Source organism: Silurus aristotelis (assembly GCF_946808225.1).
Source record: "Silurus aristotelis genome assembly, chromosome: 17".
In the NCBI taxonomy this organism is placed as follows: domain Eukaryota; kingdom Metazoa; phylum Chordata; class Actinopteri; order Siluriformes; family Siluridae; genus Silurus; species Silurus aristotelis.
Genome location: NC_139590.1, coordinates 23,169,334 through 23,195,096, shown reverse-complemented (window position 1 = coordinate 23,195,096; position 25,763 = coordinate 23,169,334). Strand labels below are relative to the sequence as shown.

At 39.6% G+C, this 25,763-nt stretch overlaps 1 protein-coding gene across 1 annotated transcript in view; it reads left to right on the top strand.

Annotated features, from left to right (window-relative positions):
• Positions 1-888: 888 nt before the first annotated feature.
• Positions 889-25,763, top strand: part of septin12 (septin 12) — a gene marked incomplete at its 3' end in the record, with an annotated part of 66,219 nt that continues 41,344 nt past the window's right edge. Inside the window, exons 1-2 of the mRNA XM_083566104.1 lie at positions 889-1,233; positions 9,002-10,297. Coding sequence (XP_083422230.1) covers positions 1,188-1,233; positions 9,002-10,297 — 1,342 coding nt within the window. The 5' untranslated portion in view covers positions 889-1,187. The remainder of the gene's footprint in view (positions 1,234-9,001; positions 10,298-25,763) is intronic.

The following is a 25,763-nucleotide window of genomic DNA, read 5'->3' as shown; positions in this document are numbered from 1 at the left end:
TGAACTACATCCATATCATCATCATTTGTCGTTAATGTTTGGTATTACTGAGGATTTGAATCTCTTCTCTGCGCTGCTGTTTGGATGCTCTCAGTGCGGAGGTGAAAAGTGAGAGCTGGGGGCCTTTTTTTTTTTTACACCCCCCCCAGGTGTAGCCTCAGGGTAGAAGTGGGATGGAGGGGGTAATTTGGGGCCTCAGCAGGGTTGCCAAATGTACAATTCTTGTAAAATTTATCAGGCTGAAAAATCTGTTTTGTAGATATAATACATGTTTGCAACTAATACGTTTATTACAACAATTACTACGATTAATAATAACAATAAAAATAATAATAATGATAATAATAATAATAATAATAATAATAGATATTAATAAATGTTTTTTTTTAAACTAAATTTGGATGTTTCCAATGTGAGGAAAGCAAACGATCCAATCTGGCAACCCTGTTGAGCGCGTCCCACTCACTCATATGATCCACGTTACGGAATCGATTCTTCAGAACAAATCTGTTTATATGAATCGAGCTTCCGTATTGATTCATACATTTCATTTCTTTGGAAATGTAAACCGTGTAGTGCTATCTATCTATCTATCTATCTATCTATCTATCTATCTATCTATCTATCTATCTATCTATCTATCTATCTATCTGTCTATCATATATTACATTACATATAAAAATGTGTATGTAGTGTTAAATAATTGCAACAGAAAAAGGGAGAGAGAGAGAGAGACTAAGATAGAGAGGAAGAGAAATAGAGAGAAACACATAAAAGAAACAGAAAAACATCAAAAAGAAAGAGAGAGACAAAAATGTCGAGTCGATTCGTATGGCATCGATCTTTTTGAAACGACTCCTTAAAAAAGGAACCGATTCGCTCGTGACCGGATCAGTTCGCTCACATCAGAGAGGTAGCAGCGCGCGCGCGGATGCGAGGCGAAGGAGAAGCGCAACTTTGTTTTATTCCGTTTTATTGCATCGTCCGCAGAGTGTGTGAGTGTGAGTGTGTGTGTGTGTGTGTGTGTGTGTGTGTGTGTGTGTGTGTGTTTGTTTGTTTGTTTGTGTGTGTGTTTGTGTGTAAACCTCGGGCAGAAAAGTTTTTGAGATTCCGACTTCAGAACTGATAAAGAGCGAAACTTTGTGTTTTTATTCTTATTTCTTTCTTTCTTCCTGATAAAAGTCAGGATGTCTGTAAACGATCATCTCGAGGGGATATTGTCGGATTTTGAGGGTGAGTGTTGCACAGTTCATTCATTCACGTCTGATATAATAATAATAATAATAATAATAATAATAATAATAATAATAATAATAACAACAAAAACAACAACAACAACAACAAAGCAAAGGCATGGACATTTCCGAGGAATGTGTTTTTTATTAGGCAGGAAATCAATTTGTTTCCTTCCCCAGGAGTAATTATCTGAACTCCATTCTGCGGAATACATTAGGCCTGCAAAAAAAAAAAAAAAAAAAACTTCCTGGCAATTAAGGAGTCTAATTTTCTCTCATTAAACTAATAACTGTTTATAGATGGCATGCATCTGCCTTGTGTGGTCTGTGCTCGAGTCATGATGATAGGAAATCATCTCTGCACAGGCTGTGCTCTTATTCTCATAAGGGGGAGAACTTTCATGCTGTTCACACACTATTTCCACACACACACACACACACACACACACACACACACACACACACACACACACACACACACAAACAAACAACAAAACTCATGGAGCAGAAATGCATCCAGCAGAATGGGACTGTAATTATTTCCCAGAGCCCATAAACCAGTTCATATGTGTGACTTCAGAACCTTCAGAACACACACATTGATGGAAAAAAGACAGAGGAACCTTCTCCGGTGGATTTTTCATGGCACGGCACTCAGCAGGGTTCTCAGAACAATGGCTCGTCTCTCAACGTTGTTGTGTTTGGACAGGTGTTGATCCGAGAAATGACACAAACAAATGACGTGCAGGACACGCTTAAAATATTATCTTTATTGAGAGAATTCTTCAGCATCATATCCGTCAGAATGGTGGCTTCGTGATTATGATCTATGACCAGCTGAAATTGTACCCCGTGATAAACGTCGCAACAGTCGACTTCTCGTCATTGTTTGTCTACGTATGTTGGTAAAAACGTGTGCAAATTGTTACAGTAAGAACACACATGCAGAGCAAACAAGCATATCTGATGAGCTTTGTAAACCCCCCTGGAGATGTAATAACAGCAAGGAATGGAACTGTGGCCACCGGAGACGTGGAGTCTCTGGGGTCCGGGGTGATAGTTATGGCCCTTGTTTTCTCTAGTGACTCTTAATTGCTTTTTATTGACGTGCAGAATGTGTGTGAATAGGGTTATGGAAAGATTTTTGGAGACTCTCGAATAGCAATTCAAAGACCATCCAGTGGGACATCAATGGGCAGCGCTTGAAGAAAAGACGCACTGTTTTTCTGCTTTGGTTAGCGATTTTCTCACGCCCGAACGACGTGATTTGCGGTTAAACATGCCACAAGGGAGACGTTGCATTCTGTCAGCTTCACCTCAAGCTGAGACGAGTAGGGTGACTTTTGAACAAGGGCCCAGTGTCCTGGTGCTCGAGCGTGGAGGGGATACAGTGCGTCCGTTCACTCTCGGTGGCCCGCCCGTGTCTCGTGGACACGACTGGAATGTTTGGGATCGTTTGCCGAGCTCTGTAGTGGCATTATATTCCTTTTTTTAAGCCACGCCTCCTACATAAAACAAACGTTTTAATGAACCAACTAGAGACAAGCGGAAAAAAGCAGCTCAAAGTTTTAGAGTAAATGTACTTTTCTTTTTGACTTATTTCTTCGGCAGCGGATGTTTACTCTCATTTGACTTTGTGACATGATCCTGTCATTTTAGTTGTGAATTGTTTAACATCGCTTCACTACTTTGTCTTGTTTTTGACAGACTTGTTTGGTTTTGCTGCCATGTTGAAGAGTTTGTCGTGTTGATCTTTAATGTCGACTGGGCTTTTTACAAACGAGTCGTAATGTTGAAGACTCGTGCATTTGACTTCAGAGTCAAATACTGGAAAAGTATGGAAAAGTGGTGACTTTTAATGTAATGGAGTGGGTTTTTCTTTACTTTTACTCGGGTATGAAGTCCTCAATACACATCTGCTGAATAGCATTTAAGAAAACCGTAGTCTACAGAGATCTCATGTTTTCAGTGGCTGTGCTACTGACCTTCTAATCCAAAAGGTCAAAGATCACATGCTCACTAAATCCGAGTTCTGAAACCATGCAATAACAAAGATGTTACATGACTGGCTTCCTTTATTACCCCCATTTCTGTTCATGCATTCCTTACCACAGAGTTCCTCTAGACATCGGGGCCCCAGTAGTGCTCAAACAAGATCTAAAGGGGTTAAATAGTAAGAAGGTGTGTGAAAGCGTATGTGTTTATGGCAAGGTAATTACGGTAAACTGCCTCACTGTAGACCAGACAAGCTGCCTTTCGGTCTCCTGCTTTAAACGGAGCTGCTCCCCACAAAAAAGGGTCATTGAAGGAAAATAAGATAAGATAAACCTATTTCGGGATGGAGCCGATGATCGTGATTTATGAACGCTTCCTGAATTTCAAAGGCCATTGTTTGGATAACGTACCTTATATAAACACCCAAAGTTGAAGTTCTCAGCAAGGGGCCGTGGTGCTAATCTGATCCTTAGTCTTTCAACCTCTGAAACCCGCTTACCGCACGTCGACGTGTTGCTCCGCACGTAACGTGTAAACGCAGCTTTCCCGTGTTATAGCACATCAGAAAACTTGCAGCAATTTGTCAGCCAAAAAAAAAAAGGAGGAAAAGAAAGCGCCAGCAGTCCTTTAGAGGATTTAGTGTTTGCAGGTCTTCAGGAGTGTGAAAGTTTTATGTAGCCCCCAGGGGCACAAGTGCCTGGCCTTTTTTTTGCATTACCCCAGATCTGCTCTGAATTCGACTTCCAGATGTGCTGGGGCAGAGGTGGTCTCGTGAGCCGTGTAGCGAAGGGGTCGTGAGCGTGTACCTGTAAGGAATGCAGTAGGATGAGATGAGAGGTGCCTCCGTCACGAGTCCTGACATGCCCCTCCGTGCCTGGCCACCTCGCTGCTCCACGTGTTCTTGGAAGCATCCAGAATGTTCGGATGATTATACGCTCTTCATAGTAGGAGTTTTACATGTTTAATAGTAGTGAATTAAGTGAACTAGACTTAATAGAAGACAGAAAGATGTTTTGACACACAATAAAGGGAATTAATCTGTTTAATGTAGCCCCTGTGTAAATGTACTACATGCTCTGGTATCAGTGATGATGAATGGAAGTGATTACAAATGTCAGTTTTCTGGGGATAGTACAAGTTTATAGCCAGATGTCTACACACTTTGCTTTTGCTCGATTTCCCAAGGATTCTATCTCCCAGCTTTTACCCCTGGGCAGCCATTAGCTACACACACTACCCTGAAGCCTGCAGCACTTATACGCAATCCAAAGACCCGACTTGATGAACGGTATGTGTCATAAAATAATACCTGTATAATACTCCAGCCAGGCGGCCGCATGACAAACGTGAGGGAATCTCAGAAGTGCTGTGCATGACGGCCCAATCCACTATGCTCTGTACTTTGCAGTGTCAGTTCGGCAGCATTTCACAGGCGTTTGCAGAGAACCCTCGTATGTCAGGAACCACCGTGGGGATTGGCTCGGTCTTTCCGCAGAGTGATGGGAATCTGCTTTTCTTCTTACATGCGATTTAAACCCACTATAAGAGAGGTCAAGACTGTAGACCAGGTCTTTGGAAACTTCGGCGATTCGATTTTAACCCGACTCGTCTCGGATTCTACCTCATTTAACACACCTGATTTGATTCATTTGTTAATTAAGTGTTAAAAAAGCATACAAATCTGTACAGGCGTTTAAAAAAAAAGAACCCTGCGGCATCTCGAAAGTGTTTTCTTTAGCAACTCGGGTCTCATAGTGTTGCCAGGTTTCGGTTGTTTAGCCTTCTACCTCATTAAACACAACCGCTTCCTCTTATTCGCTAATTACCGAGGCTTTCAGGGGCTAATTGGGTGTTCATTTGGTGTGTTAGGAGACGGCACAAATCCAAATGCACACTATTAAAAAAAGGGGGGTTCCTTTGCTTTGAGGAACTTTTGTGACTCTTGTGGAGTACGATTCATGTGATAATGAATCCTTCGCTAATGATGGTGGATTTTGCGAGCTAAATACGGTGTACAGTCTTGAAGACAGCGAACATGATTTGATTTAAAGTAATAAACTTATAAAAAATTTTTTTTTGAATGATTCATGATTTCACTGGGAATCCTTTCTCATAGCAAAACCCTCTGATACATGGATCTCCAAGAGGGACGAACCAAAGAACCTTTAAAAGACTCGGTTATGTGAGAGTGTAGGGATTTGTGTCATTTCCTAACATGCAAAAATCTTTAGTCTTTCATTATTAGGGTTGAAAAATGTCAGGAATTTTAGTGGAAACTTTCCATGGGAATTAACAGGAATTAATACGAATAATCTGGGAATTTCTCAAATCTTTGCTCAGCCTATAGCAGGGAATTTATTTGTAGTTGAAAGGTTTTTTTTGCTGAATAATGTTGGTTAACACAACCAGATTGAATGCAATTTCATGACATTCATCAATCACATGCACACTTACTGCAGGGTTACTGAGGCCACGCCCCCTACATGCACTTTGCATTCCTCTTTAACATAACACACATCATTTCTTTAATCCTGCAGATACAAAAATCTCCATCTTGGCAAGTACAAGTACAATTTTGTGCAACAAAATTATAGTCATCATTAAATCAAAGTCCAAAATCTGTATTAGTTTATATGTATTCGTTTTTATAAAGAATAGAAATAAACAATAATTTATAAAAAGGCGAAATTGAAACCTTCGACGCAACACACATTTATTTACAACGTCCTTTCCTTTTTCAAAAGTCTCAAATCAGCACCAAAATTCGCCAAGATGCACACATCCGCCAATTAAAACCGTCCGTGTGGAAACAACAAAAGTTCCATTTGGTGTCCTGATGATTTATGTCATTTAAACCACAATAATTACTTTAAAACATTCACAAGAATATGTTGTCTTCATGCTCTATGTTTGAGTATGTTGATTTATGTATTAAAACCTGAAAAATATAAATTTAAGGTACATTTAGAACAGAAAACGTGTGATTTGGTTGCGATTAATCACGAGTTAACTCATGAAATTAATCGTGGTCTAATATTTATGTTTGTACATGATAGAGTTTATATACATTTCCCCAAATTTCTAATTAATTCTTACACATTCCTATAAATTCCTTGTAAGTTTCCAACTTGGTATATTTCCAAAATCCCCAGGTAAAACTGGAAATGTTCCACCCCTTTGCAACCCAAGTCATAATGTACTGCAGGATGGACGATTTGAAGAACGCATTTGAGAACTGTTTTTAAAGTTTGCAGCTCTGACTAGAGTACTTACTCCTTGTGAGATTCGTGGCTGTTGGAAGCCTGCCATCGAAACCAGTTTATCACAATCAGCTCTGAGAGGAGTCTCAGTACTACCATGAAGTGGAAAAGGAGGGGAGTGTGAACTGTTGATAAAATCCAGAGATTTTTTTTTTCTCCGCATGTAAGCTGTGAAGATCGGGCCTCTTCGAGAGAGCGTGCAGCTCAGAGCGCTAACGATGGTGCGCTCGTCTGCCAGCGTAATTATTTCCTGAGTGTTTGACAGGGTGCCAGTAATTACCTGATACCCGCTCCTCTTTATTTTTGGGTCGAAAGGGAGTGCAAGTTTACACTTGAATGTGCTACTCTGAGAGAGTTCTGTCAGAGGGATGTTAGGCTGTGAGCCATTCAAGTCTCTCGTTTTTTGAAAGAAAAAAAAGCATACGTGTTTCCATCTTTTAAGAACATATACAGTGTTTTATCCCGGCACTCTCTTTGACTCATTAATGGTGCCCTTTGCAGCCCTGAAGGGAATAACAGTGTGTGTAGCCACCACAAACAGACAGATGTGTGTCTGCCGAACAAAAGCATTCTCGCTGCTGGAATCCGATTAGCCGTCCCAGCTGCGTGACTGCTTATGGGCGAGTTGAAACAAAGGGGCTGTGGTTTACTTGCTTTACACGGGGAGGCTGTGAAACGGGATTTGATTTAGCGATTTGACGCTGCTTCTAATTGCAAGCGCACCCTACCGGGAGAAATGCCACGCCAACTCTGGCTGAGAGCGATGCAAAAAATAAGGACTGATACTCAAGATAGTGGAAGATAGTCCTATACTGATAATGGGATGTTTACACAGTGCTGGATAGCTGCACCTAAAAGACCAACACACCTACCATTTAGTCATCGGGGTATTTGGGTTTGCTGTGAGACAGCCAGCAAAAGTAAAAGTGCCATTCACAAACGCAGTCGTAAGCTCGTAATGCATCAGCTGCTGGACCCGCTTCAGCTGTTGCCTTGTCTCGATCGGGTGTCCACGCAAAACATTTTTAGCCACATGCCGTTTGATGCAGAGATCCCCAGACTGGCTTACTGTCCTCGTGGAATTCTGGGTCGTGCGGAAAGCCAGGCGTAATCCAAACCCTCAGCATGCAACACCACTACGTTCCTGAATCGCCGCTTTGTGTCTTTGAGTCTGCTCTTTGCAAAAGGAAAGGCTGGAAAGCCATGTTTGCTTTGAGCTTTGGTTCACAAGCTGTCGTAATGAAAGGATGATTCAGCATCATTACAATGTACTTGCTCCAGGTGTGGACTTTGCAGCATTTGCTTTTAAACTGCTGTTGCATTTGTTCAAATGTTTAAAAACTATTTGATCTGCAAACACTATGGCCTCTGTTTTGATCCACTGCACACCAGGAAACATCTCAGCTATACAATAATAAGTCTTATCACAGATGGTTATTTTTATCCTTCAGCATGGTTGTTTTGTTGCACCAGTAAAATAAATACCGCTTTAAGTGATAGTGTTAGTTATTTGTCGTTGTGAATTTTACTTCATTCTGGACTGGTTTTAGTCGATGATGTCAGGGCAGCTTCACAGCACAATCAAACAGACCACACTGTATTTTCGGCTCGACCTTTAACAATGGGCGTGACCGAGGAATTTTAAGTCAGGCTGACTGTATAAACAAATCTAACCTTGTAGGCATCGAGTTTTGAAGTGCATGCATGTAAAATGCATTCGTACATTTGGTATGAAAACAGCAAAAAGATTTTTATTGACATTTTTTTGCTTTATTTCTCCCAAAATTAGGAGGTCATTTTATTGAAGGTCATTTCATAGACTATTTCTAAACTCAACTCTGTGCGTCTATGCTGCAGCTTTCATTTACGATATAAAGATGTGATTGACGTATGCAGAAATGGGAAAGAAGCCAAGACAAAAATTATTTTTGAAAAATATAGGAATGCAATATGCATGAACAAGAATCGACTGAATGTCCGGTTATTAATGAAATATTTAATTTGGAAGTAAATTTACAGTGGGGGAAATAACTATTTGAGGTTGATTGTGTGACTGGTGTCTTTTACACATAACGAGTTGATATTAGGAGTATTTTCCTAAAGGGACAGGAATAATTTGGGTATGTGGGTGTCAGAATTATTGCTAATTTGGTACGTGATTAAATATTTATTTCACGTGATCGGATACAAATGAATTTATAACCTTTCTTTAATGCTTTTTTGTGGATTTTTTCAAATATTTTTTTCTCTTTCTGTTTAAATAAACCTGCCATAAAAATCTAGACTGTTCATTTCTTTGTAAGGGGGTAAATGTACAAAACCAGCAGGGGATCAAATAATTATTTCCCGCACTGAATGATTCATGGTTTTTGCAGTGCCAGAAAGCAGTTTATTTGCTGTCAACATAAAACTGATTTATAACATTGTAAGACCATTTTGAACTATTGCACAATAATTTATCGACGAGACATGCTTGTGTTCATTTGCGCATGATTTTATGTTTGTCCATAGCCTTGAAGAGATCTTTTGACATTGATGATGTGGATGAGATCCCGACGTTCTCTCCAGCCTCTACAGTCACATCTCCTATCGGCCCAAGCTCCATCCTGAACAAAGCAAATGAGGTGCGGAGTCCAGGTGGTCTCGTGTCGCCCACTTACCGCACGAGGATCAGTCTCAGCTCCAGTCCTGTTCAAAGTCCGCCCATAAAGAACAGAATGGTGTCTAGTCTGTCCTTTAACCGAGGCACCATGGGAAAGCCCGCTATCTCCTCTAACACTGGAATCAATCGTGCCTCCTCTTTTCAGAACAAATTCAACCCAAATGGCTTCAATTCATCGTCTGGGCCTGGTAGTGATAATGACAGTCTTCACAGTTCCTCTTCCAGTCTGGAGTACCAAGCCTCTTCCAAAATGAGCTCTTACACAAGCCCTCCACAGAGCCCCATGGGAGTCGGAGGTTACAAAGCCCAGCGTTTGGGCAGCCCTGCCTTGAAGAAGTTCTCCTCCCATGGGAACATGTTTCACTCAGAGCTGGAGGGTCCTTTGGTGATTCCCACAGAGCCGTTAGGTATCAGCCATGGCTCCATGCCGTCCTTGGACCTCCAGATGGCGGAGAGTGGAGGAGTGAGACGTGTGGTGTCCCCGGGTACAAGATACCCCGGTTCTGCTGTTACCTGGAATGCATATCGTCTTCAAAACAATGGCAACATTGGGAAAGATTCACCCATCAACCAGCAGGCCCCTAAAACCAAAGAACCAGCACGGCTCAACAAGTTCCCTCTTGATCTGGACAACCTCGTGGTCAAATCCCAGACAGAGGGACACGTGCCACCTAAACCTCCAGCAAGATTTCATCCAGTTTCCACCAGCCCGACTATATCTGAAAGCACCTCTGCTTCTGTCAGTAGCTTAGACAGCGCAGACCTACCAATGGTTCTCCACTCCGCCATAGAGAAACAGGAGCTGGACACCCCACCAGGAGCCATCCCAGTGCCAAACATAAGTGAGTCCCCTGTTCTGCTGTCCCCTGCTCAGACCCCACGCTTTAACCTGGCCTCTCAGCCTCAGATGGTCCAAATTGTTTCTGCGACATCCTCTCAAGCCACACGGCCAAACATCAGCAGTCCTGCACAAATTGAGCCTCAGGCCAAAGACAGTGTGGGTTCCATTCTCCAGAGGATTGCTTCATTCTCCAGAGTGGAGGTTAAAGCACCAAAACCACACCCAAGCTCTGGAACCTATCTCAGCAATGGTATCATGAGAGAGTCCCCACCAGGACAATGCCAAGAACTCAAGAGCTCAGAAGGTATGTTCTTTCATTTAATACTGACCACATTTGGTGGATGTTTTTCTTATGTATCTGAAATACTTTTTAAATGACATTTATTTAACCTTTGCACAAAAAACAATTGCTATTCTTGGAATCAGCACTTAGCATTTACTTAAAGGGCGAAATATTTCCTTCATAGGGAACACCATTAGTTAAATAAACAAACCTGTATAGCTCTGGAAGCAGGGGTTCAAGTGCTGCTTTCACCACAGCTGTCTTTTCCCATCGATCTCTTTACCATCCAGTGGGGAAATAGGGGGAAAATGTAGTGCAAGGCAAAAAAAAGGAGAGGAATTCCTGGCATATCAACAAATAGTCAAGTACAAACAGTGATAACAGTGTAGGGAGGCCTGTCATCACTGCCTATCCTGTACAGGGAACCCTGTCAGCCACAGCAAAGCACAATCCTGCCGTAGGCTGTTGAATCAGGCCTGTTTATGGAACAGCTTCTCAGGTGTGCAGCCTGAGCTTCGCCATCGGCCCACATCCCCATTCAGCAAGTGGATCAGCATGATTCAAAAACGTCTGTTAGGAGCAAAACAGTAATTTACCGGCATAAATGCGTTGTCCATTTGAGACTCAGGGCCATGGTCTGAGGAACATCAAAGGAAACGTAGCGGCCGAGTGCACAAAATTACAGTCTTGGCAGCATCCCTTATGTCAGGACATCTGGGTCTTTGAAAAGCTGCTGATGAAAACAAGATGTGCTAACAAAGAGCTGTATCATGAAAGTAGGAAAAAGGCAAAGTTGGTGTGCATAGAGGTAGTGGTGATAGCTGGGGGGTTATCTAGAACTGGAGCGGCATGTGTGGGAGGTTGGGGTTTGTTGAAAATAGGATTAGACAATGAGAATCAGGAGGAAAGATCATTTGGCTCCGACCAAAGAGGAAACGTGCTTCTTTCCCACATGGTATGCATTTTCCTTTTGCGTTTTGTTTGCTCCCTCCCTCCTCCCTTCCTGGAACTGAAGGCATGGGGTGTTTTCCTGAATCTGTTCAAGTGCCTGGTCCAATGGTTTGTGGCCCCATGTGCAGTTTATTTTGTTTCGTGTGTAGCATCGAATGTCGAATAACATTGAGACTGCGATTAATTTGACAAAGTTAGTAGGAAGTATTTGGGCTTCATTTGCACAGGATGATTTAGAAATGTTTAGACAGTATTTGAAGTTCTACCTGAATCACAGAAAGGTTATAGATGGACATGTTCTTGTTTCTTTGAGCCTGAAACAATCTCAGATGTCAGTGATGTGTACCACATGCCGAGCTTTTGCGCTGTGGTGTATTTGGTTTTCCTCTTCAGGCATCGTTGTCTGAGCATGCAGTGTAAACAGATGTTCTGGTGGACCCATGGGAAAAAGCCACATCTTGTTTTTTTTATTCACGACTTGATATATATGGGTTTTTATTTAATTTTATAAATATAACTCTCCACCCATTGTTCAGCAGCATGTGCAGAAGTTCCTGAACTTCCTGTGATAACATGGAAAAACAGATCATTTATTTCCACTACCTTACATGTCCATACAGTGGGAATGTACAATGTCATGCAGAGTACTGTGGAAATCCTGAACCGGGTGTTCAACCTGCATCACAGCGATCCCACCGTGCTTCGTAGTCCTCCTCTTCATAGTACATACTCTGCTAGTTTTGCTAATGACCCACCAACAATAAGATACATTTTGATGCTTTTTTTATTTTTCTGATTCAGCCAATTAAGATTTATAAGGCAGCTATTGTTCATTGTGGACGTACAAAACATGTTTCGTAAAATCAGTTACTGGCAGTGCAACAGGGGCTTTCCAAAACTTCACTCGTCTAACTTCTAAACAAATTAGTGTTTTTTTTTTTCTTCTGGCATTTGATGCAGCAGACCAGTCTGGCTGTAAATATCTCGCGTATTACAAATTGCATTTTAAAATCACTTCAAACAGAAAGCACTTTTAAAATTTCAAAGGCGTCCTGAAGAGGATCTGCGAATGTTTACGGAGAGGTAGTGCTGTTACAGACACGCCTTTCAAATCCAGCGCGGCTTTGCTCCGATTGACCATAAAGATGAAAAACGTCTCGCTAATTCATGTTCCCTAACGAAATTGTTGTTTTGCTCCGACTTCCTTTGACTCAAAAATGTTTGCTTCCTAATAAAAAAAAAAGAAAAAGATGAAAACTAGAACTAGCCAAAGGGCTTTCCTCCCTTTCCTTTCTTTGAACAGAGAGATATACCATTAAACCTGTCATTAAACCGCACTGAAAAGTATAATGAAGACTTAATTCGCCATAAGAATATTTTGCATTTCTATAAGTTCTACTATAAAGTGTTGAGTATAAATAATATTATCGTAAGTTTGTACGGGTAATGCATTGGATGAGCAGGAATGCACAAATAAGACCTTCTAGAAAGTAACTGTCAAACAATTAATGCACAGGGGTTATGACTAGTGTGTTAAGGGAAATCTGGGCTGCTTAATGGGGGCTACTGAGGTGCTCAGCGAGGTGGTTCCTGGGGTTATTAGTGTGGTTCTTGCAAGTTACTGGGGTGGGTTCTCTGTGTTAACTTAAGGGGTTCCTGGGAGGGACTTCTGGGGTGGTTACAGCAGGTTACTGGGGGGTTGCAGGAATATATCCTAGGGGTTACTTGAGGAGTTTTAGTGAGGGGGGGGGGATGGGGGGGTGGTACTACACTAGCATAACTTGACCCGAAATTTAACACAGCCTTGTGGGTAAAATTACCCCTTAGATGAGCATTTAGCACAACTCAGGGAGTTGAGTCACATCCACGTGCATCCGACGCACCAAAACCTAAACCCTTTAAAGTTATCTTAGAAAACAACCATAAATATCCTCCTCTTTCTTTTTTTTCCCCTTTCTTCACGACATCATGTCCGCACTTGTCTGCAGGTTCTTCACGCGCTTATGCGCCGCAATTTATTTTGTGTTTAATGACAGTGATTTAAGAAATAAATTCTTCCCTAGCAGATGTTTTAGGCCACCCCCCTATTATCCGCCTCCAGCTTAGCTTACAGAAAGCCTGCTACCGTCTGCACGGCAAACACTTGAAAGTTTGTGGATTAAAACATGGATTAAAAATTCCAGTTTCGCAGTGTGGTTATTCCTGCTTTCCATCCTTTCAGTCATGGCCTGGTGCCATTTCCAGTTATATCTCAACTCTCTCTGGAGCAATGTGTTTCCTCAGCAGATAAGACAACATTAGCAATCTTATCAGCTACCTATGGCAAGTTTGTTTATTCGCTTCTTTTCAGCGTGGGAGATCTCCGAGCTCTTTCTGTTCAACGAGAAGTCAGATTCTTCTCTTCGGGAGAAGATGATACTCTATAACCTGAGGCTAGAAGGCTTAGGAAAAGGAAGAGAATGTAGAGGAGAGCATGGGAGGAGTTTTGTTGGTGGAAAAAACATTTTAGGAGGGAAATTGCTGGACTGGAGGGGTTTGTTTGGTATATTATCGGAGAATGGGAGCAAAACCAAGCAAAAACATTTATAGTGCAATAAAAGCATACAGCCATTGTGACAATAACACTAAGAAAGGGTGGATTTTCAATATTTAAGTCCATACTAATATGTTTTCAATTGTATCCACTTTTGGAGAGTGATTTCATAAAGATAAGTTTGACTGAAAACCCTGTTTCATTGTGGCCAAAATGAAGAAAAATTTAGTCAACGAAAATGGAGCTTATTCAAAACGTTCTCCAATGTGGATCAATTTAAAACGTTGTTTTTTCGTCGCAGTGTGTAAAAAGAGAGGCTTTAGAAAAAAAAACTATGATGCATTTGTAGTCATTGCCCCCACGTTTCAAAGAGCCAAAAAGTAAATAAACAGCAGGCAGAAACTAATGCGCAGTACAGGGACGTGAGCGTTTTCAAACGTTTCAGCGTGGATCAGCAACTTTTGGGAAACGATTGAAAACGAAGTGTGGACGCAAAAGTGTGCGAGTGTGTTCTTGTTTAGTTGCTTGGATCAGCTAAATACACACATGAAAATTATGTATAATTATGTTGCACCATTGCCAATAGAAAACTTTTACCCGAACTGACGTTAGCGAATTATTGAATTTGTGAGCGCAGTTTTTTGAATATAATGTTTTAATGCTTATAACATTTGATTATAATTTCTTTACATACTTTTTAATTTTTAAATGAGTTATAAAGTCTGTGAGAGATTGGAGTCTACGAGTGTTTCTAACTTTAGCTAGTTAATATTAGCTAGCTCGGTCACAGCAACCAAACGCACTGAAACTTAATGTGAGTAATAATATCTATGATAGTATGAAGAATTTAATATGCAAAACGCAGTTAGTCACTCACTTCCTGTGGGCATTTTTGCCTTAAAAATGATATATAATTTGTCAGATAAGTAAAAAAAATTAATCACAAACCATCCGGGATTTCAATAATAAAAGTACCACTAAAGTTTATTTTGTAGCTTATTTGCGAAATACACAAATTTACTGTAGATATTTTGATCTAAATGATTTGCTGGTATATTTTTTATCCCCTCAAGTTTTTACCCCTTTAAAGGTGCGATCTCGCGAAACGTTTTCTTCTGTACTTTTTTCTTTTTATCACCAGAAGACACTTTGGCGTAGATGTGACCTTCGTGTCAGGTGAAGGTTTAACATAAATCCAATTTAGAGTTTGCCGGCTGCATTAAATCACAATGTGTGTGTGAGGATTAGGGAAGAAAGAAGGGAAGAGCGAAGGAGAGAAAACGAAAAGAACGAAAGGAGGAAAGTATGTCCCTGTGGGTCACATTTGACCTCATGTAATCCTCTTGGCTCGCACAAATATGGTAAATAGCTCAGAGACGAGTCCGGCGCTTGTGCTCCACAGAGCGTCTTTTGCATAGTCAAACCCCTGTGCCGGTCCTTAATCATCCTCAGGTGAGAGAGAAAAATGGAAAGGTTTTGTGGCTCCGTGGTGGAAATAATGACCGCTTGTATTTTATTGAGTATCAGTGCAGTTTGTCATTATTCAATCATCACTTGATTTCACACACACTCATGCTCAGGCTGAGAATCTCGTGACAGTCCCACAAGAGCAGTATTGTGTTAAAGCAAAAATAGTGTGGGTTGGGAGCCGTTTCCGTCAAAGATGAACGACGTTGCGCTTCTGCGACCTCGTGTCAAGGGTTTGTAGGAGGCGGAGAGTCGCTGGGTCAGTGGCTTGTAGGATAACTGCTTCCATTTGGTTTAAATAACACAGAATTGGGACTGTGCATGTTCAGTAAAGTCCAATATAAACGTACACGCTATTACAAAATAATGTTAGAAAACTTGTAGAAAACAAAAAAACATTATATATCTAATGATTTCACAAGTAAGAACATCAAGCGATTACATTCTTCAACATTAAATGGAAGAGATCGACTGATTGTGGATTTACAGATACAGATCGCTAGGCTGGGTCGTACTGGATCGTAAATGGCTACTAGATAAAAAACATAAAGTACAATAGTACTGAATCTTATTACAAAAAAAACCAGTACTGAATTATAAAAATGTGCTAAAGGAAATTCATATATTAAGGAATCAAAATAATTAAATAGATCATAAATGTAAAATTGTAATTAATAAATATAATATAGCGCTCTCCGGGCAGCATGCAGTCTCGCATGTAAAAACAAAAAGTTGGTGATCTGCTTCTTTCATAAAGGCAAGGAATGCAACCCGGAAAAACTATAGGTATGGATTTTTGCTGATATCGATGCAGATTTATTTGCAAAATGGGATTAAATGCTACTATAAAACTTCAAGCCACATTTGGTTCTTCCCCAAACTGTTGCACAAAGTTGGAGGCACACAATTGTATATAAAGTATATGTGGATGGAGGGGTAACATGACATAACCTGTTCCACCAATCTTCTGCTACAGAGCTCCATCCCTATTGAACACCTTTAAGACACCAGTACCTGACTAATTAGTTTTTTTGTTAGTAGATAAAAAATTTTAATCACCGATCATAATCTGCTGTGTTCAGAAAATAACCAGACAGTTGTTGATTACTGTAAATCTTAGGGCACTTTCAAAAGGCTTTAAGGAAAAGTAATAAATATTCCAGACACAGGCTGCACATTTTTTTTTGCACTCTTGAACCCTAGTAGATTGAATATTTTTGGTGTCAAATTGTCAGTATAACAAAATTTCCTTAGGTATATTTTCGGAGTCGTGTCAGCTCTCGTTTGTTTCCTGGCCTCATCAACACGATGTACTTTTGTTGTGGAAACAAAGCTGCTGTGCAAAGTGTCAGACGTGGCATTCTTTGATCAGGATATCACGTATAATAAAGCTGAGCGCGAGCGAGTCTTTAACTGAAACCCGTCCCCTTGGGGCCATCTTGAAAGCCTGAGCGATTTTGGAAACATTGATGGGTAATGAAAAATGTGACAATTTGACTGAGTTAATTCATTTAGGATGGAAAAGTGTTTCCTGCCTGAGGGGGGGCGGATGTGAGAGGAGCTGAGGAAACGTCACGGCGTGGGGAGCGCTAAGGCTTTTATACGCGAATGCAGAGACCGCAGCCGACTCGCACACTTTCGAGAGGTTTTGTTGAGATTGGAGCGGTTCCTATGTAAACGCATGCCAAGTGCCTTTAAGAGTGCTATTATTTTTGCAGACGTCGTCCCCAACCCATGAGAGAAGGCCTCGGTGTTGGGAATTGTGCGAACGGACCGGAAGAAAATGGTTGTTTAGAGTGTGTTGTGATGATCGGACCACTCTTGAGGAAGTAAAGAGAAACCTTTGTACTAGAAGTTGACCGACGGTGGATTTTACCAATACCAATAGCTAGGTTGGATCATACTTTTTTCCCGATAACCAATTAATCAACCGATCGTTTTTTAAATGGATACTGGATTAAAAAACATACACAAAACTCCATGTAAAATAAATAAGAAAAACATCATGAAAATGTGCTAAAGGAAATAAATCTAAAAAATATTCATTATAAAATATATATATAATAAATAAATAATAAATATAATATAACGCTCTCCGTCTAGCACACCATCTTACGTGTAAAAACAAACAGCACGTGGCATCAGTGATTTGCCTTTTGAGGCCGCACTCGTACTCGACAGCGGACCGAAAGCTGGAAAAACAACCGGTATGGATTTTTGATGATCACTGATAGTTCCCGCAATCAGTTATCAGTGCCGATTATTCTGCAAAACCGATTAATCGGTCGACTTCTACTCTCTGTACTGTAGCAGTAGCGGTTAAATTCTGGATTCTGACTGGTCCACAAGACAAATCAATGCACTTGTAGCCTTGTTTCCATTTTATTTGGTATCGCAACATTAGCATGAAATGTGCAAATAAGCACTGGCGTCAGTTCATGTGTCCGGTCCAAAGGAAATCTTCTTATTAATGAGCTGTTGCTATAGAAACGTTTTGTAGCTGTAACACTGTGAAAGAATTAATCCACACGTCTTTAACCAATCAGAATCCAGAATCTGGTGGAATCCAGAATCTATTTTATTTACCACATTAAATTGGTCTCGGGCAAACGGCAGCTTTAATTGGATTGTAAAGTGCAAAATGAATCTGTGTGTGGTTGAAGAAAAAGGAAGGAGCCAATGAAATTTGTTAAAGGTAAAAAAATAAAAAAGGAAACATTAAGCTGATCATTATGATGCGCTCGGCGTGATAATTGTGCTGCACGATTTTCCACACGTGTGACAGTGATGAGCTCATCGTGCAGGTGCTCAGGCCCCGCTGCTGATTTACAGCATGTCAGTTGTTAATGTTCACGTTTCTGCTGCGGCGTTTTGTCCCGTGGCGTTTTCTGATCTGTCCACGTTTTTCCTCTGATATAATGCCACAAGACTGAGGGTATGACAGTGTGTGTGTGTGTGTGTGTGTGTGTGTGTGTGTGTGTGTGTGTGTGTGTGTGTGTGTGTGTGGAGGTTTATGATCTAGTGCAGGCCGAAGCCCGTTTCTACTGTGAATTCATCACCTTCCAGTACTTCATTCACAATTGAATACTCACTGAAGGATTATCAACACCGTGACGGGTGGAGTTCAAAGAATTTACTGCGGAACACCGTAAATATTCAGGCTGTACCTTCTAGTCATTTACAAGCCATTTGGAATGTCGTATTCTTTCATAAAAATCTAATTAGGTTTTCACTTCACACTTCACGTGTAAGTGAAGAATTATGAAAAAAAAAACGTTTACTTCACTAAAAAATGAACCTGTTCGAAATCTTCCTTAATCTGTGCACGCCTGTTTTATTATAAACACCTGGATCGTTCACCTGTGTTGTTATGCTGATTGGATTGTTACTTTGAATTTGGTCACATTTTTGTAATTAAGTTTTAAATACACTTTAGTAATGATTTTGTCTTGTTCTTGGGTGGTTTGTAAGATATCTTGTGAAAAATGTGGATGTAATTAGTTTTTTTGGGATTTTTTTTTTTCCGAATACATTTGTATAGATGGTCCCCGAGTTACGAGGGTTCGACATTTTCGATCTTACGATGACAAAAGCGATTTCTCCATAGTAAGCAGGGGACTACCTGTATATATAGAATATTTCATCAAATTTTCACAATATATTTTATTTATTTATTTTTTCTTGTACTTGAACATTCTCTAGCAAATGGATTTCCTTCGAGATTCTTAAAGTTCTATTTAATCTTAAAATTTAGCGTAGACGAACGTAATGGAGATCACAGTCACTGTTAGTGAGTGTATGATACGTGGCTATTAGAGACTAAGCTAGAGTGAAACAATACCAAACTGAGCAACCAATTATAACATTTTCATTAAAAAAAAACATAACAGGCCACGCCTAAAAATGACAAAATGCTACAATAAACAAAATTAGTCAACAAATTGGAAAAAAAATCACATTGAATATGCAAATGATTACCAGATCACGACAGGATTGAAAAAAAACTTTCTTGCTAATGAAGTAACTTTGCTAACATTGTTGGTGAAACAGGAAAGTTATTTGACTGTTAAATAAATCTGATGGATGTTTGTGCCAACCTGCAACAAATGCTTGTTAGTAGCATAAATAACTAGCCGCTAGCTAACTGTGTATTTATAACCAAGTTCTTGTGTAAACATTCCCTCAGTTGGTTTTTCCTTGATCATATTTTCCTTTTTGTTTTTTTGCTAATAAGGTTAATGCATTGTTTCATTGCATTGGTTGAGCATCATGGATGTAATCACATACGAGACGCTATAATCAAAACAGCCGAGTCGTCCATCATTGCACTAAACGGCTAAGTGCTTCCACCACGTCACGACACGCAGAGCCATTCCTCAGGCATAACTCACTGATTGTAGCTGTTCTCTAGCCGCTAATGTGCAGCGTTCGACATTTCAACGCTGAAATCCAGTCTTCCTGGAAGGAAGTGACCCAAAACATCATGGAGGTGTCTTAGCACTCATTGTTCTAGCGTAGTATTCTTAGCAACATGGTGGACTTTATTCACAATCATTTAGCTTCCTTTCTCAGCTGAAGTCAGGCTTTTTTTTTTCTCTACGCTTCGTCACGAATACTCAGCCAGGTCTCGTTTTTTTTTTTCGTTTTTTTTGGGTGGAAGAAGGTTATCCTAATGATCTTGACGTTGACAAATGAACTCTGCTGCAGTTTAGATTTCTGCTAGCGTAAAAGTCTAAACAAAAATGGTGGCTGTGGGGTGAAAGTTCAACTCAGAGGATGGACTGTTTACTCTCGAAACGCTGAATCTTTAACATTTTTCAGCCCGAGTTGATTAAACCACTCGACATTCTCCCCGAGTCGGAGCCTCAAAGGCACCATGTCTCAATAAACAGCCTCAAAGGCACCGTATCTCAATAAACAGGAAACAATAAATGTTGAAGTGCCTTTTCATAGTGACGGTTCAGAGCGATCCGTGGTTAATAAGAGAGGTGCGGTGCATTGTTTGACAGGAGCGATGCTACGCTGCCCAGCTGTAAAGCAGGAAATGTGTGCTCTTGGTATATAGGCAGGTTTTTCTCTTAAATAAGCTCATTGTCTTCTAGGAAACATTATAAAATTGTGTCAGTGACCAAGGCTGAGTTTCATGAAAAGGTTACAAACACAGAAGACCATGTTTTGCCACAGGGCCAATGATATGCATTTAGCGTCTAAACAGTAGTGCAGCTAGCACAATATAATACATGTGCATATTATTGTGAATAGTGTGTAGTATAAAAAGTGCAGCTATGAGGTAGTGAGGAGACACCAGCTTGGTGTAAATAACATGGTGTGAATATATTGAGGTGCAGAGAATTGAGGTCAGAATGTCCAGTGACCATCAGGTGACTATATAAAGGGTTTTCACAGGGTCCTAAAAAAGTCTTAAATTCACTGTTGTAGGTCTTAAATCGTTTAAAACCGGTCTTAAATTTTCTGATCTCCATGTTACGCTCTCTGGGATGTTTATCGAAATTCTCCCACTGCAGATCAGAATGTTTTTGTTTGTTAGTTTTCATGGTGTTGTAGGAAACCCTTCAGCAGTGCAAAGCTGGAGAATGTGGTTAAAGGCAAATCTTTGATTAGTCTTTGAATGAATGGAATACTGGGAATCCTGTAGAGACATTTTGAACACAAGCATTGTTCCTTTGTCATGTATTAAATTTGAGGTGATAGCTTAGTTCTTAGCATAAAAGGTTCACCAAGCTGCCATTCGTGGGCCCCCGAGCAAGGCCCCTAACCCCAATTTCAAAAAAGAAAATCATAAATTGTATATAAAAATAATTCAGTTTAATGAAACATCCAACATCGATCAACATCGACATTCATATTTCTATGTAATAAATGAATAAAATGTATTTAAATGAAATATCCAGAATTGTATTTAAAATATCAGGCATTGGACTTTAGATCCAAACGTACACCAAGCTGCCACTTATGGGCAGCAAGACCCTTAACCCCAAAAGCTGCTTAGTTGTGTGAATGAGATAAATGCCGCTCTGGATGAAGGCGTCGGCGAAATGCCTTTTTTTTTTTTTTTTTATGTACATTTGATCAACAATAACAACACAAAAATAATAATCATTGAAAAATTATATTAAATTCTATATAAAAAAAATAAATAATAAAAAATATATATATTTTTTTTTATTTTTATATAATTTAATATAATTTATATTTATATATTTATTTATTATTTAATATAATTTTATATAAATAATATAATTAATGTGAATTAAATTCAATGAAATATCCAGTTTCATATTGTAATCATTATTACAGAAAATAAATAGATAAAAAATTAACAGCATATTTGCAAGAACGCTGACAGATTCAAATTTTCATACAGATTTACATTTACATTACATAAAAATGTTTTTAGGCTACATCCAAAAATGTGAAAATAAGAAAAAAAAAAATATATATATATATTTCTATTGCAAGAATGTTGTCATAAAAGTAGTCATTGATATATATTTATATATATACACACACACAAATCAAAATTATATTTAGAAATTGCAATCAAAACCTGTGTTGCAGAAAATACTGTAAGCTCCGCCCACAAATACACATCATCTATGTTCATCCTGCTCTTAATGTTGAATATGAACCATCGAGCTGGAGCTTTCAGTAGCAGACTGGTGGCTTATGAAAGTGGTTTTAAAGCCCAAAAGTATTACTGCTTTAATCTTTTCCTTTTTTTCTTGCTGTTTCCGATTTCTTTATATGTTTGACAACCCGCACTCGGAACACACATGGCGAATTTGACAAAATTTACTATAGATGATGTACTCCAACTTTTTTATGAGCTTATTTCTGCCGGTGGCAACGGAATGTAATGAGTTTGGAGATTCCATCAGACATATCGAGTTACAGTGAGGAAACGCACATCTCGTCAGTTCTCACATTGCTGCAGCTGTCTCTAACACACAAACTTATTGTATTGTGGTGCATGTTGGGGGGGCAAAAGAAAAGGTTTTCCAGGGCAGCAGCTGAAATCTGAAATCCATTTGCAGTTTTTTTTATGCTTTATTTGCAAACAAGTGTGTCTTTGTGCACATTTGGCCTCTAAGCGAAATAATCACCTGATGTTCTCGACGCTCCCGACGACATTACGGCTCGTTCACGATCTGCCTTTTCTGTTCACAAACTTTTTATTTTGTATCCAACAGCCTGATCTCGTCAAACCTGACAGCTGTTCCTGAGGTTGTGTATGAAGCTTGTCTTTGTGTTTATATATATCTTTTTTTCCACTTTTCTGTGGAACAGGGATCTCCCTGAAAGAAAGGAAGAGCATGCACATTAATGAGGATGTGTATTCCCCCGGCTTCAGAAAGCTATTATAAACCTTGCCAAGGGTATAAACATTAAAAGATAAGCGGGCTCTTTAATGCTAACGCACGTGTGGAAGGAGTGCGCTGACTCCACGGATGAAGGACTTCCTGAGGAAATGTGCTGTTTCTCATGAAAACGCAGCAGAATATGACCATCTTTTCCAAATACTGTATACAAATCCCTTTCTAATGAGAGACCTAAACAAAACGGTACAGATAGGATCAAGAATATAACAGTTTAACAAACACCAACCTAGCAAGTAGAATAGAATTAGTTGTGTGCAGTATGTAATCTAGTGAGGGAAAGGAAACCTATTAAGTAATACATAATCTAGTGAAAGGTAATCTAGTGATTAATGTGTGATCTAGAATGAAAGGTGAGTGAAAGGAAGTCAAATGTGTTCAAATGTAATTCAATGAGTAATATATAATCTAGTGAAAGGGAATCTAGTGAAAGGTAATCTAGTGAATAATTTGTAATCTAGTGACAAATATGTAATTGAAGGAAATATAATCTAGTAAGAGAATGGTAACCGAGTGAGTGATATTTGATCTAGTGAGTAAATCTGGTGAGTGAAAGATAGTTTAGTGTTTGAAAGGTAATCCAGTGTGTCATTTGTAATCAAGTGAGTAAAAGGGTATTGAGTGTGTAATAAGTGATTTAGTGAATACGAGGTAATCTGGAGAGTAATGTGATCTAGTTTGTGAAAGTAATCCAGTAAGTGATCTAATGTGTGAAAGGTAATGTTGTGAGTTAATAGGTGATCCATTTAGTGAAAGGTAATCAATTGATTAATATGTAATCAAGTGAGTAAAAGGTTATCTAGTGAGCGATGTGATCTAGTGTCTGAAAGTAATCTGTTAAGTAATCCGTGATATAGTGTGTGATAAGTAATCTAGTGAGTGAAAAGTAATCCACTGATTAATATGAAATCAATTGAGTGAAAGGTAATCTAGTGAGCGATGTGATCTAATGTATGAAAGGTTATATGTGATCTAGTGTGTAAAAAGTAATACAGTAGGTAATGTGTAATCGAGTAAGTAAAAGGTAATCTAGTGTGTTAAAAGGTAATCCAATGAGTAATATGCAATCTAGTATATATGTTATCTAGTGAGTGAAAGGGAATCTAGTGAATAATTTGTAATCGAGTGAGCAAAATGTAAATGAATGAAAGGTAATCCAAGAAATAAAGGGTTACTAGGTTACCTAGTGAGTGGCATGTGATCTAGTGTGTGAATCTGGTGAGTGAGGTAGTCTAGTGTGTGAAAGGTAATCCAGTGAGTAAAAGGTAACCTAGCGAGTGAAAAGTAATCTAGTGAGAGATTTGTAATTATAGTGAGTGAAAAGTAATCTAGTGTGCAATATGTATTATGTGAAAGGTAATTTAGTGTAATCTAAAAGCTCAGAAACCTGCTAAACTAGCAAGGAGTGTTTCCTAACTAACCTGATTCAAATTCACCAGTTTCCCACATGCATTTCCCAATAGTAAATCTGCTAAATATTTTTTTTTTTCTGTATTGAGGACCATATGAATTGGTGTTCTGGTACAAGATGGGTAAACAATAAGGTGTTCTTATCAGCGAATAAGAAGAAAATACCACCTCATTAAACAGAATATTTTTGCTCTCCAGTTTATATTGACATTGGCAGGGGCAACACATAACTCAAACAAAACAAAGCAAAACATTTACAGGTTTAATCACATGTAGTACAATTATCACTGATGTAATGGGAGATCTGGGGAAGATCATGCTCTTTCATGACTGAATCTTTTGCATACATGCCGACAGTGTTTTGTACTGAAGCTGGGGAAAAAAGATGTTATTAAATGTTGACGAAGTAAATACTTGCCCTTCAATTCAGCCATTTAGTCACAGGATTAAGCTTCAGCATTCTTATATCATCTTAAACAAGCTGTTTTGTCTTTTCCTAGAGCGCCCTGAGGCCTGGTCTTGGAAGATTGCCCATTTCATTAGCATACTTTATTAATGGCAAGTGAGCAAGCCACGCTAACTCTGTTTTTATGTGCATGTAAATGATTTCTAATCAGATGAAGGCTCTATTATGAAGAACGTCTCTCTCCAAGAGCGTCGGAGCGAATTCTCATCTCACAGGAAGATTAATCGAGCCTCCTCAGCACCTTTGATACTCCCTTTCCAATTCAGGTGCCCTCCTGCCTAAAGATAAGAACCACATGGAAGATGAGAGAAGGTGCAGCATGCGATAAGATCAGGGATCAGCCCCGGGCTCATGATGGCGATTCATTTTTCTCCTGTTTTGTGTTTGGAAAGAGGGAGTGGTGTGAGGGAGAGGCGGTGGTAACTGGATCTTTTGACCAAAAAGTTTGGAGGAAGGAGGGGTCGGGTCTGGAGGTTGTGGGGGGGTTGGTGTACTCTGTGCATCTGGTGGTGGGATCCTGTTATTGTTTTTAGGGAAGGAAGGCTCCAGCTCTGTGGGTCCTTGACCAATTAGTCACTCCAGCATGGAAACAGAATTTAGGATTAAGCTGTTTTGTCAATTTTTTGCAAGGAGACACTTGTACTGAATAGGAAACAGCTATGCCCTCTAATGTAAGGTGTATTAATGTCATGCACTATTAGCTTAATCGCCATCAGATTACTACAACCGAGGTCATAATGTGTTTTATGTCAGCATTAAAATTTAACAGCTCCTTTAGTTTAGTTTAAGATTCGCCAAGTGTTTTAATTGGCCTTTCAAAAAGCACATTATATGTGATTTGAGAAGACTGGCCATTATTGTGGAGTACACTATAATTTTTCTTATTTACTTTAATTCACGTCGGGCTTCACGGTTCACGTAAGCGTGTAATGAATTATGTCGCTGTAGCAGGTTGTGAAACCGAGAACACAAGTAAAGATTAGATTTAGAGGGAAAAGCCATCAAAATGCATTTGACCCACTGACCATGGAGGTCCACCTTGTGCAAACATGACCGGTATGTGAGGCTGTGGGACTGCCGTTTATTCAAACTCTTCCAAAACGTTCAATTCCTCACTTAAAAACCAAATGTTGTGTTCAAGTAAAATTCCGATTAAACTGTTCAGTTCAGAGCACTATAACACTACTGTGCCGATAAAGGTGTGTGTTTCTTTTTATTGACCGTTGCCAGGAAGGAATGGTGCCTTGTTCTCAGGTAGTATCA